The sequence below is a fragment of the Haliotis cracherodii genome, unplaced genomic scaffold (genome assembly GCF_022045235.1).
Source record: "Haliotis cracherodii isolate W230 unplaced genomic scaffold, xgHalCrac1.p SCAF_5, whole genome shotgun sequence".
NCBI classification, from domain to species: domain Eukaryota; kingdom Metazoa; phylum Mollusca; class Gastropoda; order Lepetellida; family Haliotidae; genus Haliotis; species Haliotis cracherodii.
In genome coordinates this window covers 54,350,687-54,365,455 of record NW_027266308.1, presented here as the reverse complement: position 1 = coordinate 54,365,455, position 14,769 = coordinate 54,350,687, and the positions used below count along the sequence as shown (strand labels likewise).

General features: G+C 40.4%; 1 protein-coding gene across 1 annotated transcript; it reads left to right on the top strand.

Moving 5' to 3' along the window:
- Positions 1 to 132: 132 nt before the first annotated feature.
- LOC139442231 (T-complex protein 1 subunit delta-like) lies at positions 133 to 11,314 on the top strand. Its single transcript, XM_071223011.1, has 14 exons — positions 133 to 334; positions 1,354 to 1,406; positions 2,478 to 2,567; positions 3,106 to 3,214; positions 4,414 to 4,556; positions 5,293 to 5,414; positions 6,596 to 6,728; positions 6,922 to 7,061; positions 7,490 to 7,586; positions 7,750 to 7,857; positions 8,289 to 8,419; positions 8,995 to 9,229; positions 10,432 to 10,545; positions 11,020 to 11,314. The coding sequence occupies exons 1-14, from the start codon at positions 232 to 234 to the stop codon at positions 11,035 to 11,037; spliced, it is 1,596 nt and encodes a 531-aa protein (XP_071079112.1). The 5' UTR covers positions 133 to 231; the 3' UTR covers positions 11,038 to 11,314.
- Positions 11,315 to 14,769: the final 3,455 nt, after the last annotated feature.

Below are 14,769 nucleotides of genomic sequence, written 5' to 3'. Positions count from 1 at the left end.
GCAATAAAGTTTTTAAATTCAAGATCTTTTCATAATTAATCTTAAAGATATGAAAATATATGATGTAAAATTGATCACATTATATAAATGGTTGTGAGTTAGTCGATTGCGTTTCTTCGAGAATTGAGTCCATGGGCGCCGCCATATTGGATCTTTCTAGAAGTGTCTGCCGGCGTGAGAAACTCATGCCTGTATAATCCGCTACCATCCACCACTCAGTCTTCTTCCAAAATGCCAGCAAAAGGACACAAAGCTCAGGGGCCAAGCCGATCTGAATACAAGGACAAAGATAAGCCGACACAAATCAGACTAAGCAACTTTATAGCGGCTAAAGGTAATATCTACCGACCTGAAAACAAAATGTAAACATGACATTTTGGACACGATGTGTTTATGAAACATTTGTTGGATGTACGCTACTAAGACAGAATGACATATTAACTGAACCCCGTCTTCACCTATCTTTTGTCCATTAGTACACGTGTGTACAAACTCGCCCATTCTCACAATGGTAACCATGGTAAACAATCACTCCTACATGTCCAATTTCTTCTAAGAATATTCTAGATCAAGTAGGAACAAGTTTACTGCAAGTGCATTCCTGGCATCATTGTCACCATGTTATCCAATATCTACCGTTTTCTTGCTATATCTGTGCACAAATAAGGATTTAGTGGACTCGATTAGGATTGATATTTAGCAATAATTCACCATGCACACAGCTTATAATATTGCAAGTTTTATTGGAGTTACACCATATCTGACCTTCAGTGAGGCCTGGAATAATCAAAACTATTTAACTTATCGCTTTGTATTACTATGTTCGAACCAATATGAGGTAATAGTGTGCTCGTGGCACAAAATAGCTACTATATCTGGCTTTCACACATCGATTTGCTACAGTACAGTCTTTCGGTATCTTTTCAGAGACATCATATTTGTATTTTGCAATGTTCATCATGATGTATTGCAATCTTTATATCAATTATCTCAATAATGATATAATTCTTCAATATCCGTATAGTTTTATACACCCCACCCTCCTTTCATTGTCCACACCATAATTAATATAACATGAAAACCTTAGTTCAAGATAATTTTTAGTTTTCCGTTGCAGTTATAATACATATCATGCATTCATTACTGTTATGCTTCATATTTATTGTAATCATGTGGGCACAGGTGGCCCAATAGGGTAAGGTGCTGCATCTTACTCAACAGAATTTAACTCAACCAGTAAGTTGTACCAGGATCAGCTTTTGTATATCATTGGCCCAAATCATAATGCTGTTGTGTTAGTGACTATGTACTTGTGATATATTTTTTGTAAAGTTAGCCAATCTCTTGTTTCAGCTGTAGCAGATGCCATCAGAACGAGTTTGGGCCCCAGGGGCATGGACAAAATGGTGATTTATTCTCTATTGATTTTGAAGGATATTGTTTTTTGTACAGTCAGTTTGAGAGTGCTACAGATAATTTTTCAGACATGTGTGTACAGTACTTAGCATTATCAGACCTGACAAGTACCTTTTTTTACCAGACATACTTTTTCAAACCAATAAGTACCAAACTACTCGTTTCTAGAATAGACAGGTACTGGTATTATATTGTGCTGCCACCATTCAAAGACTTTGTGTTGTTCATACGCATTTTGGTGCTTAACTGACATAAACATAATCAAGACAAGAGAATTTGAGTGCGTTTTTAGCCGTGAGTAATGCAGGTTGAGGTGAAATCCATTTGCTGCTGGCATGAAATGATGTGTAACATGCTAAACAAGAAGGCAATGCCTGATATGGTAAACAGAATTTTTACAATGTTTTGAAGAACATTTTTGAGAACAGTAACAGTAATAATTAATGTTTGCCCACATATTTAATGAGGTTGTAATTTGCCGTCCATACGTATTTGACCAGTTTTCATCTGTACAATATGCTAATACACCATCTACCTGGAGCACTGGTTCCAATTCAAAATAGTACATCAGTTTACTTATTTGACAATTAATCCACAGTTTTCAACATTGATTAAGCAATAAAAACACCACAATTGTTTTTATTTAATCATGTCACCTTGACAGCCGTTATTTCAATTGCAGGAAAGATTAACTTGTTATTTTATACATACCGTATTTGCTGTAATAAGCACCACAGGTTCTTCGAAAATTGACAAACGGGGACGCTTTTGAAAACCATACACCAGTTGAACAAACTTTGTTCAAATATTGATGGAATTATCATACCAACATATTTTTTTTGATAATAGTTACAAGACAATTTTATGCCCCTTCTGCGCTGCTGTACTTGCAATATACACACAAGCAAATGTGAACTGTCTTAGTAGGGGGCGCTTATAAAGACTGCTCACAGATTGGTCTAGAAGTTACTTAAGGAGTGTTTATTAAAGCAGGGTGCTAACTATGGTATCTTGATACTTGCCATTGTGAGGACGCAATGAGTGTGAAGTTTCCGTTACAGATCCAGGCTTCCAATGGGGATGTGACCATTACCAACGATGGGGCTACTATTCTGAAGGAGATGCAAGTCCTTCACCCAGCAGCTAAGATGGTGAGTACATTTTGTCCAACTCAGTGGGGATTGCAGGTCAGAATCAGTCCAAAGTATACAATACAGCCGACTACTGCTCAAGAAAAGCAAAACCTAGTCTGTTTCATAACATTTTGTCATGTGCAAAGGTTCTGAAATCCTGGTGTCAAAGGCAATTGTCATGCAGTTTAATGTTGATTGAAATGTAACAATATGGTCAGTTTTTTATCAGTTTCAAAAGTAAAAAGCTGTACCATTATTGAAGTGTACTAAAACACATACTAGTTGGGTAGTATTTTTCAAGAGAAGCTGATATGACAGTACTAGCAGCGATAGAAACTAACAGTTTTAGGCCACTACTCCTTATGATGATAACAAATAGCAAACATATAGCAAAGCCCTTAAACATAGCAAATTTCTACTAGTCCTTATGATATTTTAACTATTGGGCGGTTTGGCAAGGACTATAGGACTAGTGCCAATTACTAACATTGTAATAGTATGAAAAGGCAGTTGAGGTGACGTTAATGTAGACAATGACACTCTACTTCTGTTGCAGCTGGTTGATCTGTCCAAGGCCCAGGATATTGAGGCTGGAGATGGTACTACCTCGGTTGTCGTCTTGGCAGGGAGCATGTTGGATGCCTGCTCAAAGCTGCTTGAGAAAGGTCGGTATAAGTGAATATATAACCTCAAATTTGTAGCTGGAAGTATTAAGACCATTGATATGAACTATTACTAGTTTGTTACCTCATAAAGAAATTTTGAGTGCACAGTTTGCTTTAGATCGTATTAATTTTTCCCGGACATATTTGACTCACCACTACATATGTCTAGTGCAGCAATATTGTTATCGCTCAATGGCATTTAAATTTAACAAACCAATTAGTTCATTTTTGGAGAGATAAATCAGTATGCCATGAAGAAAATTGTCTGGAAATGCAAATTTGAACTCATTGACCTCACATCATCTTAAACATGCCCAACAAGAATTGTTCATTGCTAATTCAACAGAGGCCATTTATTGTAAACATCCTGGCAAAAGTACATACAGACTAGTACAGCATTGTACAGTGCATACAAACTGGTACAGCATGGTACAGTGCATACAAACTGGTACAGCATGGTGCAATGCATATAAACTGGTACAGCATGGTACAGTGCATACAAATTGGTACAGCATGGTACAATCCATACAAACTGGTACAGCATGGTACAATCCATAGAAACTGGTACAGCATTGTACAGAGCATACAAACTGGTACAGCATGCGACAATGCATACAGACTGGTACAGCATGGTAGAATGCATGCAATCTGTGGCACAGCATTGTACAGTGCATACAAACTGGTACAGCATGGTACAATGCATACAAACTGGTACAGCATGGTACAATGCATACAAACTGGTACAGCATGCGACAATGCATACAGACTGGTACAGCATGGTACAATGCATGCAATCTGTGGCACAGCATTGTACAGTGCATACAAACTGGTACAGCATGGTACAATGCATACAAACTGGTACAGCATGGTACAATGCATACAAACTGGTACAGCATGCGACAATGCATACAGACTGGTACAGCATGGTACAATGCATGCAATCTGTGGCACAGCATTGTACAGTGCATACAAACTGGTACAGCATGGTACAGTGCATACAAACTGGTACAGCATTGTACAATGCATACAAACTGATACAGCATGCGACTATACATACAAACTGGCACAGCATTGTACAATGCATACAAACTGTAGGACAGCATGTTACATTGCATACAAACTATGGTACAATGCATACAAACTATGGTACAATGTACAATGTTCAATGTCCAGTGTTATATTTAATATTATTTATTCAGGTATTCACCCGACAACAATCTCTGAAGCGTTTCAAGGAGCTGCAGGAAAAGCTGTAGAAATCCTTGAGGGCATGGTGACGCCCCTTGAGCTGTCAGACAGGGAGTCACTTCTCAAGAGTGCCTCTACCGCGCTCAACTCCAAGGTAACCAACAACACATGTCACAGCCTTAGGAATAGTTCCATTAGGCCTAGCCTGACACAAATCACCTATTAATAGTTGCTATAACTTGACCTTTTCATTGACCTTTACTTGAAACCCCTTGGGGGGCGGTCGGGAAGCCTAGTGGTTAAAGCGTTAGCTCATCACGCCGAAAACCCGGGTTCGATTCCCGACATGGGTACAATGTGTGAAGCCCATTTCTGGTGTCCCCTGCCGTGATATTGCTGGAATATTGCTAAAAGCGGCGTAAAACAGTACTCACTCACTGAAACCCCTTAGGGCCACTGGTGTACTTCTGACTCAGTAGCTGGCATGTCTTGTCCTCGCAAAGGTGTGGTATGTTGCTCCTTCTATCTACCACTGGTTTGGCTGGCCAAGTCTTCCCTAATTGCAGGCTGCTATGATATAGGTGGAGAAAAACAAACACCTTACTTGAGTTTTGTTTGTGCCTTTGGCGATTGGTAATCGTGTTATAAGGTTCAGCAAAAAGATTTATGAACTGTGAAATATATTATTCTAGATCTTTGAGATATGCAACGATGGCCAGCTCATTTAATAATTGCTGCCTTGTCATGGTGCAGACCAGGTTTATATACCTACATTGAAATTAATGTTTGACACCCCTTCCATAGTACTGCAGTGAGGCTAACTAATGAATATGAATATTGAAACAAATTGTTTGAGATGTGTTGATCAAAATGTGATCAAAACTTTTCAGGTTGTATCGCAATATTCCAACATCCTGTCACCAATCGCTGTTGATACTGTTCTAAATGTCATTGACCCCGCCACAGCAGATAATGTTGATCTGAAGGACATCAGGATCATCAAGAAACTCGGGTTAGTTACTACAAAGTGTTTAGATGATCTCATAAATATTCTATATAAATAACTTTAACCTTTAGTTGCCTTCCTCAAACCCTGTGCGGATACCGGGTTAGATTTGGCCCCCAGCAATCTGTGCAACATAATGGTCCAGTTGGTCCAGTTGGTCACTTGCTTATTTGCGTCGTACACCACCTCCCCTTTAAAGGGAGTTAACTATGAAAGTCCCGTTTCCGCCCTTTCCGAACTAGGCTGGAATTATGGAATTATCTGGTTCCCAAACTGCCATGCATATTTCTGTCGATTGCAGGATTTTCATGTTTTTAATCAAGGAGCTCACATGATGTGAAGTAAGATCCGTTTTATTACACTATAGACATTGATTATCGAGCAGATCAGCTTGACTGGGCGCCATCATTTGTTTGAAGCAAATGCATGTTATATGATAGGTGGAATCTGATTGGGGAATAAGAGGGACATAGAAGGGACATAACTATGATCGAGGTCAGAAATTCCAGACTATTTTTGGCAAAGGTGGAAACTGGACTTTTTATAGGCAGTTGACGCTAGCCTCAGGAAGATGACTCTACCCCAATGGCATGGTTCGTTGTTCATAATAACAACTGGGTTGTCTGGTTGTTTATCATTTGCTGTCATATGGTTGGAGTGCAGCATGAACAACAAACAAAACCTTCCTCACTATGAATGCCGCTCTTTTTACATGATTTACATGGGTCAGTTTTACTTTTTCTTGTGTGAAATACACTTTGTCTGTACTTTAAGAGGGGCGGTCAGGTAGCCTACTGGTTAATTCGCTCATCATGCCCCCGCCGTGATATTGCTGGAATATTGCTAAAAGCGGCGTAAAACCATACACTCTCACTCACTCACTCACTCACTCACTCACTCACTCACTCACTGTACTTTAAGCCTAGCTTGCAGTCTGCCTCCAGACACTCAGTATAAGTGTGAGCTGTGATGTCCTATGACATGACAAGCAAGTGTCATCACATCACTAATTTTCATATCATGGCATGACAAGTGACATTAATCATGATGTTATAATGTATTTCAGACTGGTCATCCAGACATCCAGATTCTTTTACCAGTGAAGTGATGTTATGCATTGTCTAGCCATGCTACATGGAGTTTCTGTAGTTGTTGGGCCTGTGTATATGTCTTGTTCTTCCTGACAGGGGCACAGTGGAAGACGCTGAGCTCATCAACGGCCTTGTATTCACACAGAAGGCCTCTGGTGGTGGACCTACCAAAATAGAGAAAGCCAAGATTGGTCTGATCCAGTTCTGCATTTCCCCACCTAAAACAGATGTAAGTAGTAATGTAAAACAGATGTAAGATTCTGTGAGCCATGACTTATCTCTAGTCCTTCTCAATTATATATATATTTGTAATTCTAAATTTGTGTTATATTTCACTAAGAGTTTCAATTTGAGAATAATAAGCTTCAGGGACATTTTCAGATGCTTACAGCCCTGTATTATGACACTGGTGTTGTTATCAGATGGAGAACCAGGTGATTGTGTCAGACTACAGCCAGATGGACCGAGTGTTGAAGGAGGAGAGGAACTACATCCTCAACATTGTCAAGCAGGTCAAGAAAGCCGGCTGTAACCTCCTGCTTATACAGAAGTCTATTCTCAGGTATGTATTAGGGGTAGCCAGGTGTTTGGGGTTCATGCGTCAGGCATTTGGGGTTCATGCGTCAGGCGTTTGGGGTTACGGCATCAGGTGTTTGGGTTAAAGCATCAATGTTTTGCCATATGTGATTTTGTTTTAGGTTTGTCGGTACCATGTGCATTCTCATGGGTTTTATCAAAGTGGTAAACATCCGAGACCTGCACCACTTTTGGCTTTCCCCAAAAACATTTAGCTGTTGTTAGACCTAACTCTTTAAATTCTTTAAATTTGTATTGCTCGTAGCTCATGGCTTCCTGCATTAGCTTTCCAAGTAATGCAGGTTACTTGCTTGTACCAACACGACAAATGTTAGTGTAACCAAAGTAAGGCTTCACCAAATATTGCAGGTACATCTTACTGGGTAATGATGACACAAAATGTTTTTCCCACAGGGATGCTGTGAGTGACCTTGCCCTTCATTTCCTGGCAAAAATGAAAATCATGGTGGTCAAGGACATTGAGAGAGAGGAAGTAGAGTTTGTCAGCAAGGTTTGTTTTCTGCAAAACGTTGTCTCCACATGCCCTTGGCAGAAAAAAACCTGTCCATACCAATTAGTGTAAAATGAAGAGATATTTTTATTGTTTTAATAACTAACCTGTGTGTTATATTGTCCACGGTCAATGAATAGTGATCATGTGGTTGTACTTCCAGACACTCAACTGCCGACCCATAGCCAGCCTGGACCACTTCACTGCAGAGAACCTCGGTAGTGCCGAGTTGGCGGAGGAGGTCTCAACAGGCAGCGATAAAGTTGTCAAGGTGGGCCATTTCATCATCAGACAAAACAAAACTGGGAAATAGTGTCTTTTGTCTCTCTTCAAATGGAACATTGTTTCACTATTAGGTTTCAGTCAGTCTGTAATCATTTCACTGGGTTTTGCAGTAGAGACAGAAGCCTCGATAGGGTACAAGTCTGCGTAGGGAGAAGAGGTTTTCCAGGCTTAAGAATATACTTACATGCAGTATATCTTAGCATTAGTCAAGTAGGGTCAGGCGGCTGTTCCCTGTTACAGCGATCTTAGAGCTAGGACTGCCAACAGTCTGTTAGTTAATAGGAGTTACAATGTTTGTGAAACCAAGCCCTGGTTCAGTACTTCTCTGAATGTTATGTTCAGGTGATGTTATGAAGTTATGTTATGTTCTGGTGATATGGTTAATGTTTACTTACTGAAATTTCTTGCTGTTCACAGATCACTGGTATAGTGAACCAGGGCAAGACCATCAGTGTCCTACTGAGGGGATCCAACAAATTGGTGCTGGAGGAGGCTGACCGGTCCCTCCATGACGCCCTATGTGTCATCAGGTGTCTTGTCAAGAAGAGGTAGGTATCTTAATCACCTTCTTCTTGCTACATTTCTGTAGGGATTCTGTGTTCAAACCAACTTATCCTGGTCTAAAGGCAATGTAATGGGTCAGGTGGTAAGGCTTGGTGATTTGGTTGATTGTGTTATCAGATTTCAACAGTCTTAAGAGGCAACTAACAGGATTGGGTGGTCAGGCTCGCTGACTTGGTTGATGCATGTCATCATATCTCAATTGCGTGGATCGATGCTTATGTTATCAATCACTGGATTGTCTGGTCCAGACTCAGTTATTTACAGACCACGTCATATAGCTGGAATATTGCTGAGTGCGATGTTAAACAACAAACAAACAAAAACAAACACGATCCCAACAGCATGGTTTGTTGTTCATAATATCAGTCATTGGTTTGTTTGGTCCAGGACTGATCATTCTCAGGCTGCCGTCCTATTGAGTGAGGTGTTAAGCAACAACAAGAATCATCAACACATTACTGGTTCTCAGTGCAGACTAAATGGTGACCATTTTGCTGACACGTACAGAAAAACAATGTCACAGAAAAGTACCGTAACATTCTCTGATCTGTTGTACCAGGGCTCTGATTGCTGGCGGTGGTGCCCCCGAGACAGAGTTGGCTCTTCGTCTGATGGAGTACGCCAACACTCTGTCAGGCATGGAGCAGTACTGTTACCGAGCATTTGCTGAGTCACTAGAGATTGTCCCCTTCACACTAGCAGAGAATGCCGGGCTCAACCCCATCGCCACAGTGACAGAACTCCGAAACAAACATGCACAGGGAGAGATGACGGCGGGAATCAATGTCAGAAAGGTACATAAGCAATCATTTGTGATTCATGTAGTTGCCCTGAGAGGCAGTACAATCCTGTTGACCATTACAAAAGACCACATGCCTTTTACTGCCAATATTTGGAAAGATTTTCAGTTATTTCTTTTCCCCCATTCCCCATTGTGAGCAAGTATGGCAAAAATGATGAGTTACTTTGTGTTGGATTCCCCATCAAGAATCTTGACTGAGAAAAAACACTCTGATATGCCACCCGATATGTCTTGTGATTTTTGCTTGCTTATTGTTCATGTTTTGTGTGTGGAAAGGGAGTACTGATGTTTAATAATACACAAGAGAGGACTTACATAACTGGTGTAAGTGAGCCTTGGTGGTTTGCTTATCAGCTTTTTATGAGTGTTATGAAATCCAATTACAGTAGAACATGGGTATAACGAACTACAAGGGACCAGAGAATTCAGTTCGTTATATCCGTTGTTCGTTATACACATTTACGCTCGGATACTTCCGCCATCTTGTATAAAACAAATCACAATATAACTGCAGCATTGACTTGTAGTCGCAGGGATCACCTCAAAGCATTCAATTGATAACATTTCATAACATTTATTTAAGTTTAACAAGGTTTATCCTTTACCGCTGATTGTGTTGATTCACCGCTGATTACGTACAGCCAATTGTCAGTGACACTTGACACTGACACTATCACTAATTAGTAGTAGATTGGCTTGTCGGTGATCTAATATCAGTTTGTTGTATCCATTAGTTCGCTGTAGAGAATTCGTTAAACTTTATATGATATTACGTAGGAGATAAATTGGGGATTTTTTAACAGTTCGTTGTATCCGTGTTCTACTGTAACATTAAAAGAAGTAGGTAGGATAAGGGCCATTTTTGGCCCACTGGAAATGTTAAACTTTAATGTTGCAGAAAACTTTGACTTATTGGTTTAAAAAGTATCAGGTATGTCCAAACTGGCCTTTTTTCTTTGTTACACTTGGACATTTTGACTTCTGACGTCAGAGTCATAAATTGGTGTAAGATGACTCAACACGTCATGAATGTTTTAGGTGAATGACTGAAAAAAGGCCTTGAGTTGGGGTAAAGTGGCTCAGAACGTTATATATTATGTTTTGCTTGCATTCAGGGTGGTATTTGTTTTTTATGTGAGCTTATTAAAGAATGAAGATAGCATATGCATGACATCACCATTGCTTGTTCTTCAGGGAGCTATAACCAACATCCTGGAGGAAAACGTGGTGCAGCCCCTTCTTGTGTCAACCAGTGCTATTTCCCTGGCAGCAGAAACAGTCAGAAGTATATTGAAAATAGACGATATTGTAAGTAAACTATCACTTTCTCAATATTGTAACGATTTCTGAATTACTGATTGGCAAAGAAGGATGATGTAATGTAAAACAGATGGTAGTATACATGAAAGATAGCACCATCTGGAAGTGTCAAATAAGATGAGTTATCTCCCTTCATCCATGCTGTGTGATGTACAAAGCAAGATACAGTAAAGTACGGTTATAACGAACTCAAAGGGACTGCTAACTTTAGTTCGTTATAAACGTAGTTCGTTATAAGCATATATACAGCATAACTACAGCAAATAGTCGGGACCAAAAAAGTAAGTTCGTTATATCTGTCAGTTCGTTATAAGCGTGTTCGTTATAAAAGTAGTTTACTGTACTGTATTAATATTATTTATTAATATGTTAAGATTATTTATAAGCACTTACAGTTTTTCCTGTTAATGTTACCACTGTTGATTGGTACCAGTAATTCATTATTTCTCTTCCATACTTCAGGTGAACTGTCAGAAGTGAGACTCCTTTCTGTGGACTTCCTGTCATCATCTAGTGCTGCTTTATCTCACATGTGTGCATGTGTTGCCCAACTTCTGTGACTTGGTCACGATGGACACTATCTATTTGGGTGCTTTGGTCATGGCTCACCTTATTCAGCCCAGAAAGAACAATCTACCATGGCTCAAACCTTGCAAGAGGACGGGGCGACATTAACATTATTTAATGTGATATCCTTTCATTTCTTTTTGTATTGTGTGCAGAGCACATGCTGGAATAAATGTTTCAGTATAAGCAATTCTGTTGATTTGTTTTTGGTTTCTCCCATTGTCATCCTGCTTGTTTTCAGGTGTATCAAGTTACTGTGTGGTACAGATGATTGGATTTTGTCAGCTGGACTTGTGTATTTGGTATCCCTTATATGTTGCATACATCTATGTGAATAGTAACATCTTGGCCTGAATGAAACATAAAACTTGGTCGCATTGGAACATAACGATTACTGGAGCTTATTCCTTGAAATATGAGGTTACAGAAATTCTTTAGTACGCAGATTAATACTGAACTTTGGTAGGTCATCGAAAATAAAGCAAAGAAAGTTGCCTCTCAGGAACTACAAGCTCATTATGCCTACTTGTTGAATAAAACTCTTGCATAGTGTTCCCAATATGTTTTGCGAGATGTGATTCTGTTAAGAACTGTGGCTTCAACTCAATAATTTAATAAATCGGGCAATTTTTTTCATGGGGTGTTCCTCTGAATGATAATGTGTCTAAAACTTATTGACAGCATATAAAGAGATAGTTATGGGAGCACAATACATGTTTTATTCCTGGTATAATATTTACCTTAAGGTCACACACTCTGCTACTCTCTGTATTAGCTTCAAGGGCGTGATGAAAGCTAACTGACATTAACAAATGGGATAAACATATTTCAATGGTAAGTGTTTAGGTGAGTGGACAACACTGGTTAAATTCTCCACGGCCAGTTTACAAAGTGGTCTGCAGGAGAAAAAAGTATTCACTCACTCCATTGTCCCCACTGGCCTCTTGGAACTGTGATGATTCCTGAATGAAATTCCTCTATGAATCAAATACACATCTGTGTACATCATTATCCAATGGGAATCTATGGTGATTCTCAGTTAGAAACGGTCCTAATAGCGTCATCTTCCTGAGGGCGGTCTGGTAGCCTAGTGGTTAAAGCGTTAGCTCGTCACACCGAAGACCCGGGTTCGATTCCCGACATGGGTTCAATGTGTGAAGCCCATTTCTGGTGTCCCCCACTGATATTGCTGGGATATTGCTAAAAGCGGCGTAAAACCATACTCACTCATCTTCCCGGAGCAAAAGAGTTAACTGACCATAAAAATCCCGTTTCCATAGTTAACTCTCTTGCCTTTGGGAAAATGTTATAGCCTATGCTTGTAAGTGGTCGGAATGGATGAGATGGTAAGGTTCGGAGACTTGTTTCATTGCCTGTCATTGTACCAGAGGTCATGGGACGTTGCTCATTATATAAGTGGCTGGTTTGTCTGTTCCACACACTCGTCATAATGTTGGGATATCGCTGACTGCAATGTTAAACAACAAATAAAGGAATCGAACACTGTAATGGGCAATAAGGTGAACACCAGTGGAGTACTGCGACTGTTTGAATGAGGTGTCTCCCTGCAATGCAATATTAGCTAGGGGTCATCAAGACCGATCTTTTAAATACTCAACCTGTTTGTTGTTCAGCGCTGGACTGCAATTTGATGAGTTCGCACCAACCACGAGGCTACACTGAAGCCCCTGTATATGTGTGAGACGACAAGGGCTAATTCTATCGCAACGAAGTAGAAAGATGATGCGCATGTGTCTGTTTCACAACGAGTTTCATTGATTTGATTGTTGTTTAACGCCAGTGCTAAGAAATGCAGTCAATATAGTATGAATTGCCACATGAGACGAGGTCTCCAACCACAAATATGTGTTTGTATATGACGGTCATAAATGTGGGTTCACAGTTATAGCCTTCGCCACTTGAAATAGAATTACGAAATACCGTGATGATTATTAAATGAGGATGCATGCGTGCTAATACTTATAAAGTATATTCTTTTCCGCCTATAAGGAGTATTGCTTAAAGCAATGATAATATTGCAAAGTGCGCTTTCAAAAAAATGTCAATTTCCAAGCGGTAAACATCATTGAGTTTGGATCACGTGGTTACAATACGGGAAAGAATCGACAGGCAGAATCACGGCGCCCGAGACGACTGGGACATCCGTGCCCCTTTGTTCAGCAGACATAATATATAAAATAACCGAAAAATGAGAATGAATGCATCAAGAAGATATATTTATAAACTCCGTAACAGTCTCCTGTAAGTGTTCAAATGATTTAATTTGTCATACTGACTTCAGAAAATGCGTGATTTCATAAAAAAAAACATGAACATGCAAAAATGTCAATTTACAAATCAATAGCGTGTGTGTCCACCTCTGGTTGCGATGCAGGCAACACATATTCGTCTCATGGACTGGACCAGGCGTCGCACAAAGTCCAGTGGGATATCTGTCCATATCTGCTGGAGCATGTTTCGAAGTTCCTGGAGTGACTGTGGAACACGTGGTTGACGTCGAAGGCGCCGATCCATCTCATCCCACATGTGCTCGATTGGTGTGAGATCAGGGGAGCGGGCCGGCCAGGGGATAACATTCACGTTGTTTTGTTGAAGAGAATCCTGAATAAGTCGAGCAATATGAGGCCGGGCGTTGTCATGTTGAAAGGTAATGCAGGGCCATGACGGCAAAAACGGTATAACAACAGGGCCGATTATCTCGCCGCTGTAGCGCTGTCCATTGAGATTTCCCTCAACCACTATCAAACGGGTCGTCTGTCTTGCTGTAATCCCATCCCATACCATAAAGCTGCCGCCCCCGAAACGATCTTCCTCCATTACACAATGATTGACGTAACGTTCACCTCGACGTCGGTACACTCGAATCCGTCCATCGCTGTGGCTGAGGTGAAAACGAGACTCGTCAGTGAATAGAACTTGTCCCCACTGCATGGCCGTCCAGCGTAGACACTGTCTGCACCACTGTAGACGTGCTTGACGGTGGTTTCCTGCTAAAATGTTTAATTGTCTTCCAACATCACGTTGACTCGATCCTGCTTCTAGCAAACCAATGGCTCGCAGACGCTCATTTTAGGAAAGGCGTGGCATTTCGTAATGTTGAATAATTGCGTAATTTTGTTGTTTTTCTGAGTGGTTGTTGTCAGCACGATGCTAAACAATGCATATGGAATCCCGTTAACGCACGTGTTTTATACCCATTCTTGGGTAGTGAAATGCATGGGGCTTGCATAAAAGTAAACTTTTGCATGGAATGCATGCTTTTCTGTAGCAGTTGCGTCTTTGTGACTTGTTTCCATACATGTACTACAATACTGAAAACCAAATTTTACTTGTTTGAAAAATACACTTAAATGTTGGTGTCACAAGAACTTTTGTTGTTGAGTATATATACTGAAACGCGAAGTGGGACACTGGTAGCCCAGCCGTCTTGAGCGCCGCAATTCACTGTACAGAGTCGCGTCCATTGGGGGACACGAGAAACCTAGGACTGTGTTCGAATCCCCTTTCGCCAAAATTATTTTCTAGGTTTGTCAGCACCGTGCTCTTGGGTTTCACCAAAGTCGCAAACGTCCGAGACCTGAATAACATCGGGCTTTCCCCCCACGTTAAGCTGACACGTCGACA

What these genes read in the sequence shown, in the direction of transcription:
- LOC139442231 (XM_071223011.1), top strand. Translation starts at nt 232, where the DNA reads ATGCCAGCAAAAGGACACAAAGCTCAGGGGCCAAGCCGATCTGAATAC. An exon ending in AGGATCATCAAGAAACTCGG is followed by an intron (nt 5,415 to 6,595) that starts GTTAGTTACTAC and finishes TCTTCCTGACAG; the next exon opens with GGGCACAGTGGAAGACGCTG. An exon ending in ATACAGAAGTCTATTCTCAG is followed by an intron (nt 7,062 to 7,489) that starts GTATGTATTAGG and finishes TTTTTCCCACAG; the next exon opens with GGATGCTGTGAGTGACCTTG.